The sequence below is a fragment of the Lytechinus variegatus genome, chromosome 5 (genome assembly GCF_018143015.1).
Source record: "Lytechinus variegatus isolate NC3 chromosome 5, Lvar_3.0, whole genome shotgun sequence".
NCBI lineage: Eukaryota > Metazoa > Echinodermata > Echinoidea > Temnopleuroida > Toxopneustidae > Lytechinus > Lytechinus variegatus.
Genome location: NC_054744.1, coordinates 10,022,848 through 10,042,760, shown reverse-complemented (window position 1 = coordinate 10,042,760; position 19,913 = coordinate 10,022,848). Strand labels below are relative to the sequence as shown.

General features: G+C 35.6%; 1 protein-coding gene across 1 annotated transcript; it reads right to left on the bottom strand.

Annotated features, from left to right (window-relative positions):
- Nucleotides 1-12,084: 12,084 nt before the first annotated feature.
- On the bottom strand, nt 12,085-16,914 carry LOC121415234 (protein SpAN-like). The gene is made up of 7 exons (XM_041608416.1): nt 16,599-16,914; nt 15,641-15,878; nt 15,150-15,364; nt 14,713-14,916; nt 13,986-14,336; nt 13,211-13,731; nt 12,085-12,302 (listed from the first exon to the last, which is right to left on the bottom strand). Exons 1-7 carry the CDS (start codon nt 16,683-16,685, stop codon nt 12,173-12,175), a joined length of 1,746 nt encoding a protein of 581 aa, XP_041464350.1. The 5' UTR covers nt 16,686-16,914; the 3' UTR covers nt 12,085-12,172.
- Nucleotides 16,915-19,913: the final 2,999 nt, after the last annotated feature.

Sequence of the window (19,913 nt, the reverse complement as noted above, 5' to 3'; positions counted from 1 at the left end):
GTCTTATTTAATTGAATAACATTGAATTATACTTCAATCCAACTTTGGACTGGTCCCCGATCGCAATCTATTCCAATGTAAGGAAGTTAGTAATTTTTCAATTTATGTTATATCATTCACATATCGCTATAATCGGGGATTCTCCCTGCGTCATTGTAATATTCTTGGCGATGAAAGCAGTTTTTCCGTTTGAACATTCCATTAATGCCCTCAGATGATAAAAGTTTGAGGGTGTTTTTTTTTTCTTTTTGATGTTTTTTTTACATCGGAAGACGATAGCTTAATTGGTAACAGTGAACTGTCAACGCATAAAAAGAAGGAAAGATACAAAATAAGCGGGTAGCCAAGTTAACGTATTGTATAAAATGACGTATATGTAGGAATCGTAACCTTGGAGAAGCTTACTTTCAGTATTGAGTGAAAAGGTTAAGAGTGACTTATGTATAATAATAATAATAATAATAATAATAATAATAATAGACAGTTCTTGTATAGCACATAACACATTATAAATAACGTCTCTATGCGCTTCCAAAGGACTTGGATATTATTACCCTGGCTTTAGCCCCGCAACCTTTACAGCGATGTGGCATTTCAAGGAATAAATTCCTGCCAGGTACCCATTCACCTCACCTGGGTTGAGTGCAGCACAATGTGGATAAATTTCTTGCCGAAGGAAACTACACCATGGCTGGGATTTGAACCCACGACCCTCTGTTTCAAAGTCCGGAGACTAATCCACTGGGCCACAACGCTCCATCTGTATGTATACACAACGCTGTATCTGACAAATTTTCTAAATCGTGAGGAATTAAGAACCAAAATGTGGTTCCCTTATGCTCCATGTATGTATACAATAAATATATAAAATCAAATATATATATATGTATATATAATTGAATAAATCAATTATATATATTGGACACGGATGAGACAAAAAGAGACAGAGAGGTTATGCATTGCAGTTTCCAACAGAGTTTACTTCTTGGAATTAAGCCTTGCCTTGATTAAAAATTGGGTCTTTTGCCCAACGTTTTTAAGAGTATACAAATAGGGTCTGTATAAGACGGGACTCTTCCTCCTTTGAGCTTAACATTTTGTTACTTTAATACAATTTAGAGGTTGTGATTTTATCGGTGACACGACATATGCTGTTTGCTTATTCTTATGTATTGTTGAAAATTGAATATACTTGTATATACTTTTGTCAGTGGGATGTGGAAATCAAATCAAATGCTAGCAGTAAATATCATGAGCTTAGGCCTATAATACTACTACTAATAATAATAATCATCATGATAATAATAATAATTATTATACATTTATAATTCGTTTATAATGCGTCATGACTGTCAAAGATTGTTTTTATTTTCATACTCGCAAGGAGTGGATACACTTCTTCAGACCATTCTGGCTTTATCATCTCCAAATGCGAGCAAATATCAAAACATTTCTTTTAAAACGACTGATCAAGACCCTCTCCTTAGAATATGTACCGAGACGATGTAAGTGATACAACCGGTTGTTCATTTTCAGATGATGATAATATGCTGGTATCATGAACCGTAAACTAAATTAATGGCAGGCGATGATTTTAAGGAGAATGAATTCCCTGAAAAATAGTTAACTTGTATGAAAAAAAAATAACAAGGTATATCCGATCAGTCTACGTTGGTCAAACATGTCAAACAAAACTAAAGCACGCTTAGGTATCATGCACTATATATGGTTCCGATCTAATTCTAATGTGAACCTGGTGTGCATGAACATTGTGAATGTAGTTCATTTTGTTTGTCGCCCATTCACCGGACATTTGCAAATGCAGATTAGTTCTCAAAACTGTATGTGTTTCTAATATGCTTCAGAGCTTTGTGTTCAAATTTCACGAAACATTTTTGCCTCAAAATTGACGTTTTCTTAAAATTTTCGTAGGTGCATGGGCCTCGAAAAAAAATCTGAGAGTTAAAGTGGTCCTCGAGTAAAAAAAAAGGTTGGGAATCGCTGCTCTATAGTGAACATGGTGAATAGAAGAAAGGAACCACCACTGCCCTAGATAGACTGCCATTAATGATAGGGATTAAAGTCTATAAAAAAAACCTAACATAATAAAGAATCCGGGATGTAGGGGTCGAGTCGAAGAAAGGAGGGCGATTATCTATAGGGGAGTGCATTGCGACTACTTTTGTTACTTAACAAGTAATTGGAAAGGTGGTGTCGGATTATCCTTGGCTCAATAATTCTGGGGACGTGTCTTACATTCTACAAATAAGACCTGCATTAACTATTAAAGTGATTGGTTAACATTGGTTTGACTTTAAAAAAAGCTGAGCTAGAAGGTCACACTTGTCACCTGTGTCTGTGATATGTTACAAAAATGAAGCCCAGAAAAAATTGCGTTCGAAAATAATTATTTAGTGCTTCAAAAATTGAAATATAAAGTGACCGGAAACACCATCTTCATTTCATCCCATACACTTATGTGTACTATTTAGGTGTCTATAAGACGCCTATTTACAAAATCGGGGTTTGCCTTGTAGTTTTAGCTTTCCATTCTCAATAATGGTTGTTTTCAGGGTTTAGTTCTAATACATGCACTTGTACACATGTTTCATCTTGGTTTGAGAATTTTTTAAATCAGCTGCTCACAAAGTTAAACAATACCTTTAACTGATTAGTGAATCATAATAACAGAGCAATAAGAACCTGGGGAATAAGAATTCAAAAGTCTCAATATTCAAGAATTAGTCGCTCCTTTTCAAACGGAAAAGAACATGCATCATATGGCAATCGTATAATAATCCCAATAGAAATAAATTCTAAACATTTTTTTTTAAATATAATAACCATCCAAAAAAAAATTAAAGGTGTGGAATTTGTGAGAAAGAGGTGATCTGTAAACATGACAAAGGCATTTTTTCTACACAAATCACCTTTTTTAATATACGGGATGATAAAGTAGGCCTAATTGTACAAAATATAAGGGGGTTATACAGATCTATAACTTATGTAATGGCACTTATGGAGAGTAATTTTAGTGGACATTTTCTTTCTTACAAGCGAATTATTATTCTTATTTTCTTTTTGTGTGAGTCTCCTTTTTTATTCGAGATATAAATGGCGGAGTGGATAAACCAAAATACTGCTCACCGATTCAGTCGTGTTGACCTGATTAGTTGACTTTGAGGTCTAATGAATAGAGCAATCCACCCCATTATCTCTTTAATTATACCTCCGTTTGGACAAAGTGGCCCCCAATTTGCCTTAAAAGGGGTGTTAAATATTTGTGTAGCTCGAATTTAGACAGTGGCGTACAAATTTTATAGGGGATGGAAAGGGTCTTTCAGAGGATGTGGAAGGAAGAATGGAAGAAAGAAATATCCTTGACAATTTAATTCGAGAACAACAACCAAAACGTCCAAAATTGTCAGAGTGTGAGGAAGTTAAACCAAGTTCAAGATTGGTGGGTGGGTGTGTGTTTGTGTCTCAATTTTCTTTTAACCTATATATATCATATGTGATTATTTACGTCTAGGACCGACCTTTTACGTCACCGTCCGAGAGACGTGACCGGGGATCGAACCTCGAACATCTGCATCAAACACCCAGTTTCACACCGGTGTCCCAAGGGATGCACCTGCTCCTCAGTGCTGGCGCGTATTTTATTTTACACATCGCAAGTTCTAATCTTCATGGATACATACACCCCTGAGTGTACTGATGAAATGGTCAATGAAATGAATTAATGGCTGGACGGCTAATCAATCCCTCACTTAATCATCATCTGCATATTGTAACGCGGTGTTAATGGTATGGGCACTTAGTAATTGAAAAGAAAATGGTACAAAAACAATGAACTATGTACATTTCAATCAGGATTGTATATTACAAAAGGTTTTTTTCTGGAATTAATAATTATTGTGCTTGATGACCTTTCTCCCTCTCGCTTAAAATTGTCATTAACATCTCTGAGTACTGGATTCGTTGATTTTAATTGTTCACCTTTTGAGATTATAGGTTAATTGCTACCCGTTTTAGAAAAGGAATGGATCTATCATTTCGAACGAGCTTCGTTTTATTTTCTCATGTATTTATATTTTTTATTAAGGGTTATATGAGGATCGCAAAGGCGACCCTTCGGAACTGCTAGGTATTCTTTATTCTTCATTTGCTGACCTTTTTCATATCTTTATCCATATTTGCTCATGTTCCAATAATGGTAAACATGAAATGCAAGATAATTGGTCATGGGGAGCACGAATGTTCATTAAATATAAACATGATAAAGGCACATTGACAAAGGCAGAAATCGTCCATCACATTCTAGAGATTGAGTAAACTCTAGAGGATATTACTAACTTCAAATCAATCAATTTTCAGTTTATTTTGTTTTCATAACCTTAATGAAAACATAAAATACAAACAGAATTTGCAAATAGAAAGAGAAGTCATTGATATTTACACGATAGATCAGTGGCGTACAAATTGGGAAAAAAAATAATTAATTAATAGATAAAAAGAAAAGAAAAGGGAGAAGGGTAAAATGTGATATTTTTATTTTTTGATATTGTGTCAAAATCTATTGGATCTTTGTAACGAAAATGTCTTTTTTTGCTCGTTCGCTTCTCTCCGCTTGCACCTTTTCATAATTTTTGCCCGATAATCTATATCTGGACCCCTTAAAAGTTTTGGCTCATTTACGCCACTGCTGTAGAATGAAATAACATACACTCTTAATAATTTAGAGTGGGCCTATTTGCATCTCAGAAAACTTTTTTCGTTTGAAAAGTCAAAATGCGTTTTAGGGGTATTAGATGGCTACTGCGTTACGGCGCATTCGAGAGGGCGGGTGACGGATCAGCCATCCACACCCCCTCCCCACCCCCGAAAAAAAATGCACACACCAGAAACACAACCACTATAACCACCTTAACCCCACCGCTGTCTTGCTCGCACCTTTGCTCGCACCTTTCCTCACACCCCCCCCCCCCCCCTTCTAGTTTGTGGCCATCCACTCTAAACAAGTTCAGTTATGATTGAAAGGGGGGTGTTTGGTACCACCATGGAGCTATTTTAGCTCCATGGTACCACTACAAGACCTCTACCACCGCGTTTGCAACATGGAGCTATCAATAGCTCCATGTTTGCATCAACTTGTAGTTTGTTAACCACTCACATACACGAGACTTTACCCCATCCCCTTTCTAACAAATCCCGCTCCTGCCACAAACGCACATTTCTTGAATTACAATAGGCGATACTTCACACTTGAAGAAGAAAATGAAAATAAGTCAAAGTGAAAAAAGCTTGAAATAAAGGATTTATTGCACGTATACCTTGAAATTCAATGCATTGATTTTTCTTCTTCTATTTTTAATATTGAAATGTGTGGTGTACCAGGACAAGTATATTGATATCATATTGTTTTTTTTTCCTAGATATTTAAGTCATAAATCAGCAACCCGGATGGTAACATAATAATTGTCTAATATTTCATCATGTTGAAGGTTTTAGCAAGTACGTTCCTACAGGGGTTATTTTCTCAGTTTTACCATGCTTACGAATATGATTGATTCCATGAAACGAGCATTGCGGGAAAGACCAATTTTCAGCAAAGATTATACGTCCATCATGTCCATCAGGTTCTCTTTTTTTATTCATTCGAATTCGAAAAGATCATCAATGTTTCATGCAGTTTGTAATTTTATATTTCGATTTCTGATGAGAATCCTTTTAACAGGAAGGAGGTGGAACATAGTTTCTAGAAAGTAAGGCCATGGTTCATCTTTTGGTGTTTAACATGAAAATTACTTTCCAGATGTGTATTATCCGATAAACTCTGTTTTATTCTTTGATGGTTACCATAGTAACGGTAAGACATCTAGGCTTCTCAGCCAATCGAAAACTAGGAAAGTTTTCAGGCGACATTTTGTGAAATGTTTTCATGTTGACGTTTCCTCATCATTTGTCATCCAACAAATCAAATCTGGTAACCTTCTTTTTTCCTGGTTATGATTGGCTGACAGGCACACGTGTCTGACTTGGTAACTGTATGTGATAAAACAGAGTTTGTCTGATAAAAACACCCGACAAGTCATTTTATCAAACACTCGATTGAACTGATTTTCTGTCATGAATACAGGGCTTACCCAGGATGCTCGGTAGAGGGCGACCTCTCTCTCTCTCTCTCTCTTCTATTAATTATCACATACCTGCATGTTATTTTGTATGTTTTATATCAGAAATTGATTTGAAACTACTAATGTTTCAATAAGAAATTGTTAAGACATGTGTGTAGATTGAGGCGCAGAGGTTCCAACCCTCTCCGTATTATCAGAAGGGTGTGCACGTGTTCGAATCCCACAGCGATCAAACCACCTTTTATGGTCCCTGGATACACACTATCCAGTGGAAATTAGGTTTGACCCGATGCTACATCAATTGAAGCGAATCACTTTTTTTTATTCATTTGTTTTTTGGCTTGTCAAATTTTGTTCGTACCAAAATCATTTCATTTTGGAATGATAAATCGTTTTTCTTTTTTTTTCTAGACAAATAACCTTAATTTGGAATGAACATTTTTTTTTTTGCTCGTATTTTATTTTTTTTTTGGGGGGGGGGAAGGGGGTAAAACCTTTAAGTAAAATGCAGGTAAGACAGAACCCGATGATTTGGTAAATCAAAAATTGCTCGGAACGTGCTTGAAAGAGTGCTTAACTTGACCCATTTCAGATAAGATAATAAAATATTTTCAGCTCGCGCTTCGCGCTTTCGTTATTAATTTTCATTAAAAATGTATTAGCGTTACCAGATTCTAGGTCTAAATTTGAAACACGCACACGCGTGTTTATTGAGATGAAATATTAAAGCAAACTCGTCAAAGAACGCAGTGTTGATCTGTTCCACCAACCCATACTCCGTATTGGTTTATACTTGAAAACCAATGAGGTATGTATTATCTCAAAGTGTTTGACATTCGCCTTCAAAACCATGGCAGCAAAACATTCCTAAGAAAATGAGATCAAGGGTTAGTTTCACATCGAGTAAAAAAATTGGTAACTACTCGGGAAATGTTCAGGGATTAAAAGATAATAAAATTCACAAACATCGAAAACATAAACAAAAAATTATATATTTTAATATTTCAATTGGAAGCCAAATATTTTTACAGAATAAATTGAAGAGGGGGCAAAATCATGTTGAAATTGGGGTGAAAATTGAGAAGATGCCATAAACTTTTTAATTGATGCAAAATAAGGGAAAGGGTAACTTTCCCTAATTCTGGAAATATCAATATGATATCGCTTCCAAAACATCTTTAAAAATGGCAAAAAAAACACCAAATAAACCCAGATTTTCAAGAGGTTTTTTTACTGACAGCGCCTCACACATTTCTGTTATATTGATTTTTCAACAAGAAAGGCTGCCAATATCCATCAAAACTCTCAGTAATCCACTTCAATATTGCATTTTTATCTTTTTATTTCATTCATGCTCTCATTCATTAATCTTTACTTTTTAGCGCTTCTAAATATTCATTAGTATGACGATGACTATCAATCATTATTAAGCACTCGACTAGAAGTAGGAAAAAAATTATGTTATATCAATATCCTAATTGTTCCTGAACAGGTAGGGAAGTATAGCTATGATCGTCCTTATTTATTTCTTTGCCATATCCCTCCTACGGTTTCCTAGTACAATTCCAGTGTAAGCCCTGAATTATCGAGACATACTTACTTGACTTTAAATCCAATATTAAAAAAAGGAAAAGAAAGTACTAAGAAAAAAATCGTGGTTGGATAACGGGAAAAATCGTAAAAAAAACATTTACGATAGCGAAAATAGTTATTATGACTGGTTGCCAAATAAAAAGAAGACACCCCCCCCAAAAAAAAAAAATCCCTAAATATCCCGAGCCCACAAATTAGTGTTCAAAAGGTTGAAAAGAGGAAAAGACAGCACGGGAAGAAGCACCTTTCTCTAGGCAGTTGTAAAGGTAAATTGCTGTAACAGAGAGAAAAAAGTGCAGAATTATCAAATTCATTTTTTCTTCAAATGTTTTCATTTTAAAGTATCTGCACAAAGACATCGCAAGGTGACCCATTGTTTGATTTTGGTTGAAAAAAAACGAGAAAAACGGAATTAAATAGATGACAAACAAACTCGATAGATTATTCGATACAGAATGTAAGATTTAAGACCACAGTAGCCAGATAAGAGCTCAATAAAATTCAATCTAGACACTCCCATTGTTTTATTGTATTTGCGATGTTGCAAGTCGTATCCATAACAAATGGGCTGCTTGTGCATGTATAAGAAAAAAGAAACATAAATTTTGATTTACGAGGAAGGAAGTGTATCGTTTACATGAAACATGGAATATATCTTTCAATCGGCAATGTCAACGTGAAAGTTGATATCCACTTCAGAGAAGCATTTCTGCAGGGTGACCCAAGCGAATTCTTAGAAAAATGAAATAATATTGGTAAAGGTTTGAGGAAAATTATTCCAAGAATAACAAAGTTATTAGAATTCTAATTTCTTATTTGTGACGTCATATGAGAGCATTATCTCACATCGTTTAGTAAAAAAAATGGAAATATCAGTTCTCTCAGAAAATTGAAAGTAGCTTTCTCAGTACCTTCAATTTATCAATGTACAAATCATTTCAAACCCTCTCCTGAAAGAAAAAAAAATGGTCAACACGAACCATCAAATTTTGAGATTTATGTTTTGTTTTATTCGATAACATTATGGGGGCAGATGCTCGTGTATATGACGTCACAATGAAAAATGTAAATTCTAATAACTTATTAATAAGTGATGGATCTTCCTCAAAATTTCACCAATATTTCATATTAATCTTTTCTACTATTTTGATAACAAAATTTTCGTCAGGGTGAACATTCCCTTTTAGTTATTAAGATTCCATAAAGAATCCATATTCAGCTGTATGTGTTCATTCTGGGGGGGGGTCCCATCTTATTATGATATTTGTTGTTGTTAATACATGGACAGACAGAGGCAGAAAGAGAGAGGTGAGAGAGAGGGGGAGAGAGAGGGGGGGAGAGAGAGAAGGAGAGGGGGAGGAGAGAAATGTAAACCGACAGACAGTTTATATTTCTCTCCCCCCCCCCCCTTATCATATCACGGCCCCGTCTTACAAAGAGTTACAATACAATCAACCACAGCTATGGAAAGCCAGCAACGTCATCATCTAAAAAGCATGTTGGTTCACATATTTTCTAGATATGATACACATTTTTAAACTTTCATAGTTTTCTTGAAAATTCAGTGTGCTTCTTTTACGTCTAAAAAGGATATTGTACAAATTTCCTGAAGAAAAAAAAGTATGATGTTGATGGATTTCCATATACTTGAGGTTGATCGGATCAACGGAGCCTATGGGGATATATATATTCCACCAGCCCCACTCCCTCCTATGCCCCCATCGTGAAGGCATTTCGGGTTACTCTGTGAAATTTCAAGTTCATGGTACTTGAGCAGTAGGGGGTAACCAATCATGGCTGCTTGGGAACTCATGTTGTTGACAAATATGTTTCAAGGAATCTCCCCCACACTGCATGTAATACGTCACACGTATGGTCTTAAATGGGTGATGTTTCATTCATTTTAAATACCACATTATTTTAGGCAGGAAAAGTTTAGAGAAAGTCGGAAAGAAGAGGAGGGAGGGTTAGAGAGATTCGGGGAGATGGTAATGGGGAAAAGGGGAATCTGAGAGAGAGAAAGAGAAGGGGAGAGAGGGAGAGACACGGATGGGGGATATTATAAGAGATTTACAGTTTTACAATTTTTCTTGTTAATTTGGTGGTGAAGAATTGTTTGACGTAGTGTGATGTTCATTTCATTTTTTTTTAAGCAGGGGCCGACCTCGGGCCGACCTCAGCTAAGACTGTTCTTCCGCAGGGCTGTGTTATGCTCATGGTTGTCTTGGGGGAAGGGGGGAGGTCTAAGTGTACTTTGTCATCAGTAACTAGGGTAGGGAGCCCATTGAAAATAAACCATTATGTCTTCCATGAGCTATACCCTGTCGCAGGCTGTGACTATATTTTGATACTTTATGTTTCTATACTTGTTGAATACCTATTAAAATTATACCTGGAAAAAAAAATCAATCAATCACGATCGAGCGAGCAAGGTACGGGAAGAGGAGAAAACAACTGTTGAAGGGACAAACATGATTATGAAAGAAAGATGGAAGTAGCAGTGGAAAGAAATGATCTAGAGCATTTTTTGAAGCGTGTTTTTTTTTAAGACAGCAGTGGCGGATAACGTGGCTGGCGCTATTCTATTTCTCACCGCCAACCAACATGACCAAAGAATCTCCGTTTGTATACCTTTATTTTATTCTTTCATTCCCATCTTTACCTCCCCCTTCTCTCCCTCCCCCTCCCCTCTCCCTCTCTTTCCGCCCCCCCCCCCCCCAGCTTCCCCTTCTCTCTTCATTCGCCCCATTTCTCTCCTCTTTTTTTATTTATGCTTCTAATTGCAGCTCTTACTTTTCTTTCGCCAATAATTATTTTCCACGCCTCTCTACATTTCATTTCTATTTTCTCTTTCTTTCTCTCCCACTTTACTCCTCTTTATCTTTGTTTCTCTTCTCGCCCACTTTTTATCTGAATTCGTGTATAAGCTTTCCCCTCTCTTTTCTGATAACTTGGCATGACTTAAGTCTTAAATCTTATGCAGTATTCCAATTGATGTTGTACTTTAAATTTGACTATGTATTGTTTGATTTTGTTATGCTTTGTGAACTGAAAGTGAATAAATCTAAATCTAAATCTAAAATCTAAATCTAAAGTGATAAATGAAACACTTGTACGATATCATGTATTATAAATAATGTTTAATTCATCTATTATAGAAACCAGCCGTACCTGACGGAAAATCACACGATAATATACACGTACATATATAAATTCAGATATGATATAAATCGTAACAAATAAAAAATTTCAAATGCAAAAGTTAAAAATTGCAATATCGAATTTCATACATTTTCTTAATGTCATGTCGAACTTAGACAAAATGTTTGTTTGAAACCAGCCGTCCCAGACGGAATATTTATGCACATCAAAATATAATATAAAACATTTACGAAAACAAAGGACGAACTCTTTTCTAAATTACACTTAAAACCTAATCTTAAAACATATTTTGAAAAAAAATGACACAAACAATTAACAAATTTTTATGAATTGGCGTTGAGAGCAAGATGATGGTTGAAAAACATAAGTTGATAATGAGTTACAACAAAATAAACAAGAGGTTTTAAATCTAATAATATCAAAGTGTCTTGCATTATTTTACAGGCATTTACTTTAAAGTTTAACGCAAACGATTGTCATGAACTCAGATTCTCATGATCTATATATATTTAGCCAAACAATAAAATTATCATATCACATTATCATCTTACTGTACGAACAGGATGTCTCATTCAATATTTTGGCACTGTTATTATTATTGAAAAACTGAAAAGAAATGTTTCTCACCATCTTGGTTATGTATAACTCTTCCGCATACATTCGTAATTCGGAAGCTTCGTTATTCCGAAGGTTCAGATATTCCGAAGGTTCGTAATTCCGAAGGTTCATTAGTCCGAAAACGAAATAAGGCTCGTAATTCCCAAGGATCGTTAATCCGAAAACGAAACGAGGTTCGTAATTCCGAAGGCTCGTTAGTCCGAAAACGAAATGATTAACGAACCTAATTTCGTTTTCGGACCAACGAACCTTCGGAACAACGAATTAACCTTATTTCGTTTTCGGATTATCGAACCTTCGGAATAACGAACCTTCGAAATAACGCCACAAATGTTCGGATTAACGAACTATTTTACGTTTTCTGATTAACGAACATGGAGGTATAGGCAATTTACGTGTTTCGGAATTACGAACCTTCGGAATTACGAAGTGTAATCAAACTCTTCAGCTCAAAGGAGAATTAAGAGTACAACAAATTTAAAATAAGAATTGCACTCTGTCTTCAAGAAATTTATAACATATGCAAAAGATACAAGCAAAAAAAGTGCTGTATTTCCATTATAATTGAATTGTCAAAATAATAATGTCGAAGGAACATTTCAAGCATTTTACTTTTTATCTCATTTTTTTCTACTATATTTGTTGGTAAATGAGGGATCGAATTACAGATCGATTGCACGATAGTCTGCTCTGAAGCCGCGACTAGTAACAGACCCATCTGTCTTCAGTGTTAGTTCCATCCTGTTACCGATTGACACCAAAGAAGCGGCTGGATACTCAGAACCACACATCCTGGAGAGGAAGAATAAAGAAAGGGAAAAGGAAAAGGAATGCCATAAGTATTTTTGTTTGATTTACGTACATATATCCAGAAAATCATGTGTGTGTATTTGAGTTTTGTCAGTCGTGTATCAATCAGAAATGATTATTTACGTCTGGGACCGACCTTTAACGTCACCATCCGAGAGACGTGACCAGGGCTCGAACCTCGAACCTCTGCATCAATTTGTAACTTCCCCACAGCTTGGATTACAGGTGCACGCCACAACGCCCATTATCAACCATCATTATATATAATCTATTTATTAACATTAAACTGCAGTTAATCTAAACAAGTGTTTTCATAGTATTATGTGTTGAAATTATTAGAAAATGATTATAAAAATCAAGCAAAATATTGAAAAAAAACATGATTTCAAATGTAGTCCTTCCTAGAACAAGGTTTACAATTGAAATTAAGATCATCTACACTTCAACTATTTGTACACCGAGCCCACATGTAGCAAATCGTGTTAAATTCAAGGACATGGCTACTAATGACACGCTCGATGTGTCGTTTGTGTATTTTTAATACCATCGAGGTTACCTAAACAAAATTACATGTTACATAATTATGATAGTGATGTGAGAACTTGTTTTTTGATAAACCATCCTCACTTCAAAACCATGAACAGTCAATATTACTAGGCATTAGTACCAGTCATTAGCAAGATCACGTGATGGATTTCAGCCAATCATCTTATTGGGTTCCATGTCACCGCTTTATAACCGCCATTATCCACGGGGTTAAGTAACAGTAACAGATTTTTCAATATCATACCTTATTGTTTTTTTCAGAAGGGTATTTCAAAATTTTAGGCAAAGCTTCATTTTTGGTGGATAATGCAATAACGTGATACTAATGCAGTGAGCAAACTTACTTCATAGGAACTTTGACACCGTCTCCGAGATCGATCTCCAGTGCGTCCCATCGGCAAGAACTCTGATCCTCCAGCGAGAAGTCTGCGAATGTCAGCTCAACCCGACGATCAGCCTCCACTTCGATCACGTAGACGCACCGGAGATAACAGCTGTAATCTTCGGGATAGTTTGGTGATGCTAATGAACCTTGGTTGTCATCAAAGCTTCCTCCACATGTTCCGACGACAGGAGGATTGGTAGTTGTTTCAGGGGTGGTAGTTGGTGCCTCAGTCGTAGGAACACCCTGGATGACGTAGGTAGCTTTGAAACCACGCCCAGTGATGCTGTAATCAGATGTGAAAGAAACCAACATCTGGTTGCTGCTAGAGATCTGGACAGGGGGTAAGGTGCTACCACAGAACTTCTCTCCGATGGCGTTGATATCGTCTTTGCGAACCTCGACGGAGTCGTAGCGACAGAGGTTCTCGTTTTCGATGTCCATGTCGACGAATGTCAGTTCAATTGTACTCCCTGCAACTCCCTGTTTAAAATATGAATTAAAATAAAGGAAATGCTATTAACAATTGCATCGTTAGCAATTTTTAATATTATGATTTTTTCTACTCATATCTATATTTCTTCTTTTGAACGATCGATAAAATCTTTTATAGTGATTCGTAAGGTTTGTCATCATTTGGAAAATGCTAAATCTTTTACAGTATAAAGGTAAAATGACACACTGTCTTTATTGATTTCAATCTAAATTAAAATCATAATGAGGATATAAAGTCTCACCTCAATAAGGTACATGCATTCCTGGTTGTTGTCATAGTTACTGGGGTAGTTTGGTGACGTAATCTCTCCCTGTGTGTCAGTCAATCTTTGGTAACATGGTGGTGTAGTGGTAGGTTCACTTCCATCCTGACACAAGTCACCACTGTAACCTGGAGGACATACACATATACAGTTAGCATCATGGTATCCTCCGTTCTGACATTGCTCAGAGCCCGAACATTGATTGTCGCACCCGTAGATGAGGTTGGCTAGGATGATGTCGGCGTTACTAAGACCAGCTCGGTTACCAAGGAGATGCATCTGAAGAGGATCGATGGTCGTGATGGTTGGTTGACCATTCCTTGAGAATCCCTGAAACAGAAAGAAAGGGAAATAACTCGTTATCAATGTAATCAAGTGATCAAGGTAACATTAATTACAAACTGACATATTAGCGACTCCAATCCAGTCCATGATCTTATCACCAATATGTTCCACACTCGGTCAAAGGAGCATATGTGAAGGGGACTGTTTGTTCATGATTTTAAAATTGATTCATAATCCATACTAATTCCTTTCAATTTGTATCAAACTTCTTATATTTTATTAAGTTGATCTGGTTTCTAAAACACACAATATCCTCAAGAAATATTAATATATTCCACGTAAAATGTTGACATTATGTAATATTCAGTAGAAGAGTACAGACCGATCTAATGCTAATAATAATGATATAACTTTTGCTTACATGTGATCCATAGTGCATGACGGAGCCGATGTCGTACTCGACGTTGCGTGTCGTCACATAATTCCAGTCATATTTTTCGAAGTTGCCTTCAAAGCCGGATTGGATGTTTTCAAAGTGGACATTGATGTAATCGTCTCTGTCTGGTCGAGATTGTTCGTGATGGAACCCTATGGCGTGTCCGATCTCGTGAGCAACAATACCGAGCTGTAATTGAAGAACACAAACATAGGTGGTTATTACGCCATTTTTCTTTATTTTGTCAAATATTACGAAAGTATTTTTCTATCACATCTTTTGTTTTGCAATTTGAAGTAAAACAGATATTAGAAAAAGTCATGTTGAATATCTGTTATCTACTGTCTCACTTTTTACACAATTGCTGTTATCGTGAGTCCTTCATTTTCGAGAATATCTTGTGAAAAAAATACAGGACTTACGTATTCGCATCCTGGTCCGATGGATATCTGTTGTTCGCCATTAGCATGAAAAGAACCCCTTCCTACCCAGGACCAGCAACCACTACCCTTGATGAAAGAAAGATATGTGTTATGGCCGAGCTGACTGGCATGCGAGGAAGTTCGTGGTTCGAATCTCAAGCATGTATGCTGTTCCCAGTGGTCCATGGCTGCACGAATCACCTGGCTATCACCACCTAGTGAATGAAAGTAGAATATTTAAAAATGTTATAGGCAACTTCATAATGATATACCATATTAATTTCAAGAAGTAGTTTAAAGAGTGATTTCAAGTTTATTAAACAGTAATCACATTTCCTTCATCAACCTGATTATTTGATGAAAATTTACTTTTCTAATCTGAAAGGACTTCGTATTCAACTTCATTTAAGCTCTATTTTTTTTCTCAGTATCAATTAATCTATTTCAAGCTGGTCGAAGTTTGATAGAAACATAACATTGTCAATTCTTACTTGAAGATGGTGAGATTTCATAAGGAACGATGTTCAAGGTCCAACGAGCATTCTGATTGATGACAGCTTTTCTCTTCCTACGACCAGCCTTCTGATCATCGATGGCCTCTTCGATTTGTCTCAGTTGATCTACTGTTAACATCATGTCTCCTTGAAAGGCTCCAGGAGTCGGATCCTCATCGATGGGTTCGTGGTGTTGTGGGACGCTGTCCTGCGGTTTCTTAGGAGGAGGCATCTCCTACAAAGCAATTGACAATCATTTGTTATCAATCAGTTATATCATTTTGTAATCGAACATTTTCATATACTATGTTTATAAATACTGTCAATGAATAATGTATTATATGTTGATTTAGGTTCAAGGTTTATTCATATCAACATTTCACATTTTCAACAAAATCAATAACTCAATACAAACAAAAATATTATACAATACAAATTATCATGGATAAGTATATATAAATATCGTAAAATATGAAATATATACCTAATATAACCGAATTTATATACTTCATGCATTCAAAATTATGAACTCACGTTGTTATTCTTCGCAACCTTTTGTCTAACATCTTTGATAAAACCGAATTGACATTTTTAACTTAGTAATTATGCTAGCAATAAGAATTTGTCATTAATGTAGATGTTTACATTTGTTGCAGTGCCTTAGGTAATATTTGTACGAGTTAACGAAATACAAAAAAAACATAATCCAATCTGCAGTGTGACAACTGGTCGAGCAGCAGAACTGCTGACTCTTGACAACTTCCTTGCGCAAGACTAATACGAAAATTACAGAATTCACCTGTTAAGGGGAGAAACATAATTTGGCAACCTTAAGTATCCGTAAAGTGAACCCCAACTGCGTAGATTATAGTTTAAAAATAGAAGATATAGTCAGTAAAGAGAATTAAGGTTTTAAAAAATTGACACCGATTTTAACCGATAAAGTATCACTTACCTCAGGAACTTCTTTCTGAGTGGTTGGGGCTGCGAAGATACACTGAGCTATGACAGCTAGGACTGTCAGTAAAAGTACAACTTTCATCTCGGTGAGTTCTTAAGGTGTGTCTTGGTAGAGAATTGCTATAGTTGCATCTGTGTCAGCGATTTACTGATTTCTTGAGGTACGATAGCGATCTTGATGTCTTTTGTCCCTTCTTTGTTCGTTTCTGATGTCTTGTTCGTCAACCTCGAGTTCTTCTCCGATGTCTTCTCTTTATTTCTGGTTCTCTTCTCTTGTTAGACTCTTGGTCCGTATCTGATGAATCTGGTCATCTCCGCTCCTATTTGTACCCTTCCTGACCCGTCTGGTCACCACCCTTTGACCACTCTTGCGCATCACGAACAATGGACATCGGACCTTCGTCATCATACCCTATTGTCCGGGAGGGGTGACGGCAGTCTGTGGTACCGATGTCTTCCAAAAATGGGCAAAGGCACAGAACATTAATAGATCTTAGAAAAAAAAATCGAACATCTCGCGAGGATGATTCATAATACTGCTTCAGTGCCCAGATGAAAATAAACTTAAAAAGAAAGTTGCGTAGTAGTAATTAGTCTACATATGAAGTCGCTCTCTAAAAGTCATACTTTTATTCTGTTCATAATGTCAAATTAAATCGGAAAAGCAGGACCAGATATCGATAATTTTGAATAGCTTAATGCCAGTAGATGTTGATATTCCGATATTTGTACCCATGTTTAACTTTAGAAGGAATATGAATTTTAGTCCACACTATTTTGTGAAATGCAACGTGACAAAATCATTGTATAAATATATATATATATGCATATGATTACAATTCTCATTTCAAAATATAATTATTTCTTCGAGAAAAACGTTTTGTTGTAGGGTTGAATTAATATGTACTGGGTGAATGAGATGGCAGCTAGCCTTCCATAAAAGTCATGTGACTGAGGGTTAACCAAAAGATTGCCATAAAAAAAGTATCTTGATTATCAATAGAAAAGCATCATCACCATCATCATCCTCTCCATCGCCTTCATCTTCACCATTTCACCGTCATCTTCATCCTTATCATCTCCATCTTCATTGCTCAAATTACATTACTGCTGTTTTTCATAAAATGTACTGTATATCGATTCTGCTGTATTAATGTATTATATTAATCAATTAGTTTAAACCTGGGGTTGTCATTTTTTCAAGCAATCTGCTTATGATGACAATCCTTCTCCTGCAAATTGTAAATGTTAACTAATTTGGTATGAGATCAGTTTTGTTTGTAATGATAATTTTAGTACATTTAGTTATGATTCATGCCAAAAAAGTTCTCAATATACTATGTTTGTTATGTTATGGAAAATGTATTATATACGAATGATGTAATTGCAGAAGTAAACAATAAAATCAAATCAAATAACAGATTACCGGGATGTGTAATCGGGGCCGATCTAGGATTTTCTAAAACGGGTGGGGGCAAATTTTCCCCGAGGAAAATTTGACGAGAAAAAAACCCGTTTTTACCCTAAAAAATAAAGTAATTTCGTCCATGTAAAATTTGACAAGCAAAAAAAGGTCATCCCTTGTGTATGTACGACATCTCCCACTAAAGTATTTGATTATGGCTCTCAAAGATGTGCCCCCCCCCCCCGATCCGCCACTGTTTTCACAGGATTGTTAGTCAACGTGACATGTTAACTTAAAGGTCAAGTCCACCCCAGGAAAATGCAGACTTGAATAGATAGAGAAAAATCATACAAGCATAATGCTGAAAATTTCATCAAAATCGGATGTAAGATAAGAAAGCTATGACATTTTAAAGTTTTTAAAGCATCTTAGCACATGCAAATGAGAATTAAAGTCGATGATGTTCCTCAATCACTATATTTCTTGTTTTTATGGTTTGACTTACATTTCACTTTTTACAGATTTGACAATAAGGACCAACTTGACTGAATCATAAAATGTTAAAGCAATGGTAGTATCACATGTTCAGCGGGGAATCAAACTTTTTTCACATGACAGTGATGAGAAAATTAGAATATTTCATATCATAAAATGCAAAAGAAATAGTGAGTTGGTAATGTCACCAGTCCCCTCACCAATCAGGATGTGCATAGAACTGTTTTGCGAAATTAGGCGAAACCTTAAAATGTCATAACTTTCTTATTTTTCACCCGATGTTGACTAAATTTTCATTGTTATGCTTGTTGAATTTCAAATCAACATTTTGTTGGGGTGGACTTGCCTTTGAATTTTAATTGTACCATTTTTTTATGACTCCAAAGAATTTTGTTCAATAAAACAAATGTAAGTATTGAAGCATGACATCATTCTTGGGTCTCGTTCCCCAAGAATACAAGCTTGACAAGGGGGTACAAACATTACGTAATGCGGTGTATTCATGCCCTTCGATTGATTCGGTTTACCTACTAAATATCGCATACGTGATGAGCATGCGATACTGTGACGTATACGATTTTATGACGTCACGATTTTTAGTCAACTTGTCGCGAATGATATTCCTTATTTTGTATTTCGTTTCCATTAAAGTGGATGGATGGCGTATAATTATTTCCATATAATATAGATAGCGTCTTGTTATCGAAGCTATAAATGTATAATTAAGTCAAGATGTGGTATGTTTGTATTTCGACATAAAAATGGACCCTACCCTGAAAAGAAGCTATAATAAATTAACTCTGGTGGTACGTTGTGTCTGCAACGTATGATTTCATTTTTCTTGCTTTGATATGCAAATCTTATTATTACAATTTTGCGCCAATTCAGCACTGATTTTTCAGTGTTCCCTTTTTCCTTTAGCCATACCGTACGTATCACTCAAAATGGGGAAGTGGCCAGATTCCGAAAATTCATATTGTCCCGACATTATCACCTAATGATATAACTTTTCATTTATATGTCCAACGCTTTTTTTTTTCTTTTTTTCAACATGAATGTGTAACTTTTATATGAAATATTTTTCTTGTATAACCCCGACTTTTCTGACAAAATAATGGGGGCACCAATAATAAACAAATGAAGTCTATGGATTTAACTCACCAAGAAAAATGTCTTGCCAAATTTATTGATGATTTTCGTCTATTAAGTTTATTAATTTTTAAAAGCATGATTTTTCCTCCCCCCCAAAAAAAAAAAGTGAGATTGAAAATGATAATAAATTAACATAATTTAAGTTAATATTGGCTCTATTTTGCTGTTGTTGATTACTTCCTGAATCACTTGGATATAGATGCATGTTAGTAGGATTATGTCAAGTTATTTTAAGTCTCGATTTATTTCTATATTTGT

Coding starts and splice junctions, on each gene's coding strand:
- LOC121415234 (XM_041608416.1), bottom strand. CDS start 16,685: ATGAAAGTTGTACTTTTACTGACAGTCCTAGCTGTCATAGCTCAGTGT. Junction 15,879..16,598: donor CTCAGAAAGAAGTTCCTGAG/GTAAGTGATACT, acceptor ATTGCTTTGTAG/GAGATGCCTCCTCCTAAGAA. Junction 12,303..13,210: donor GGTGTCAAAGTTCCTATGAA/GTAAGTTTGCTC, acceptor CTTCCTCTCCAG/GATGTGTGGTTCTGAGTATC.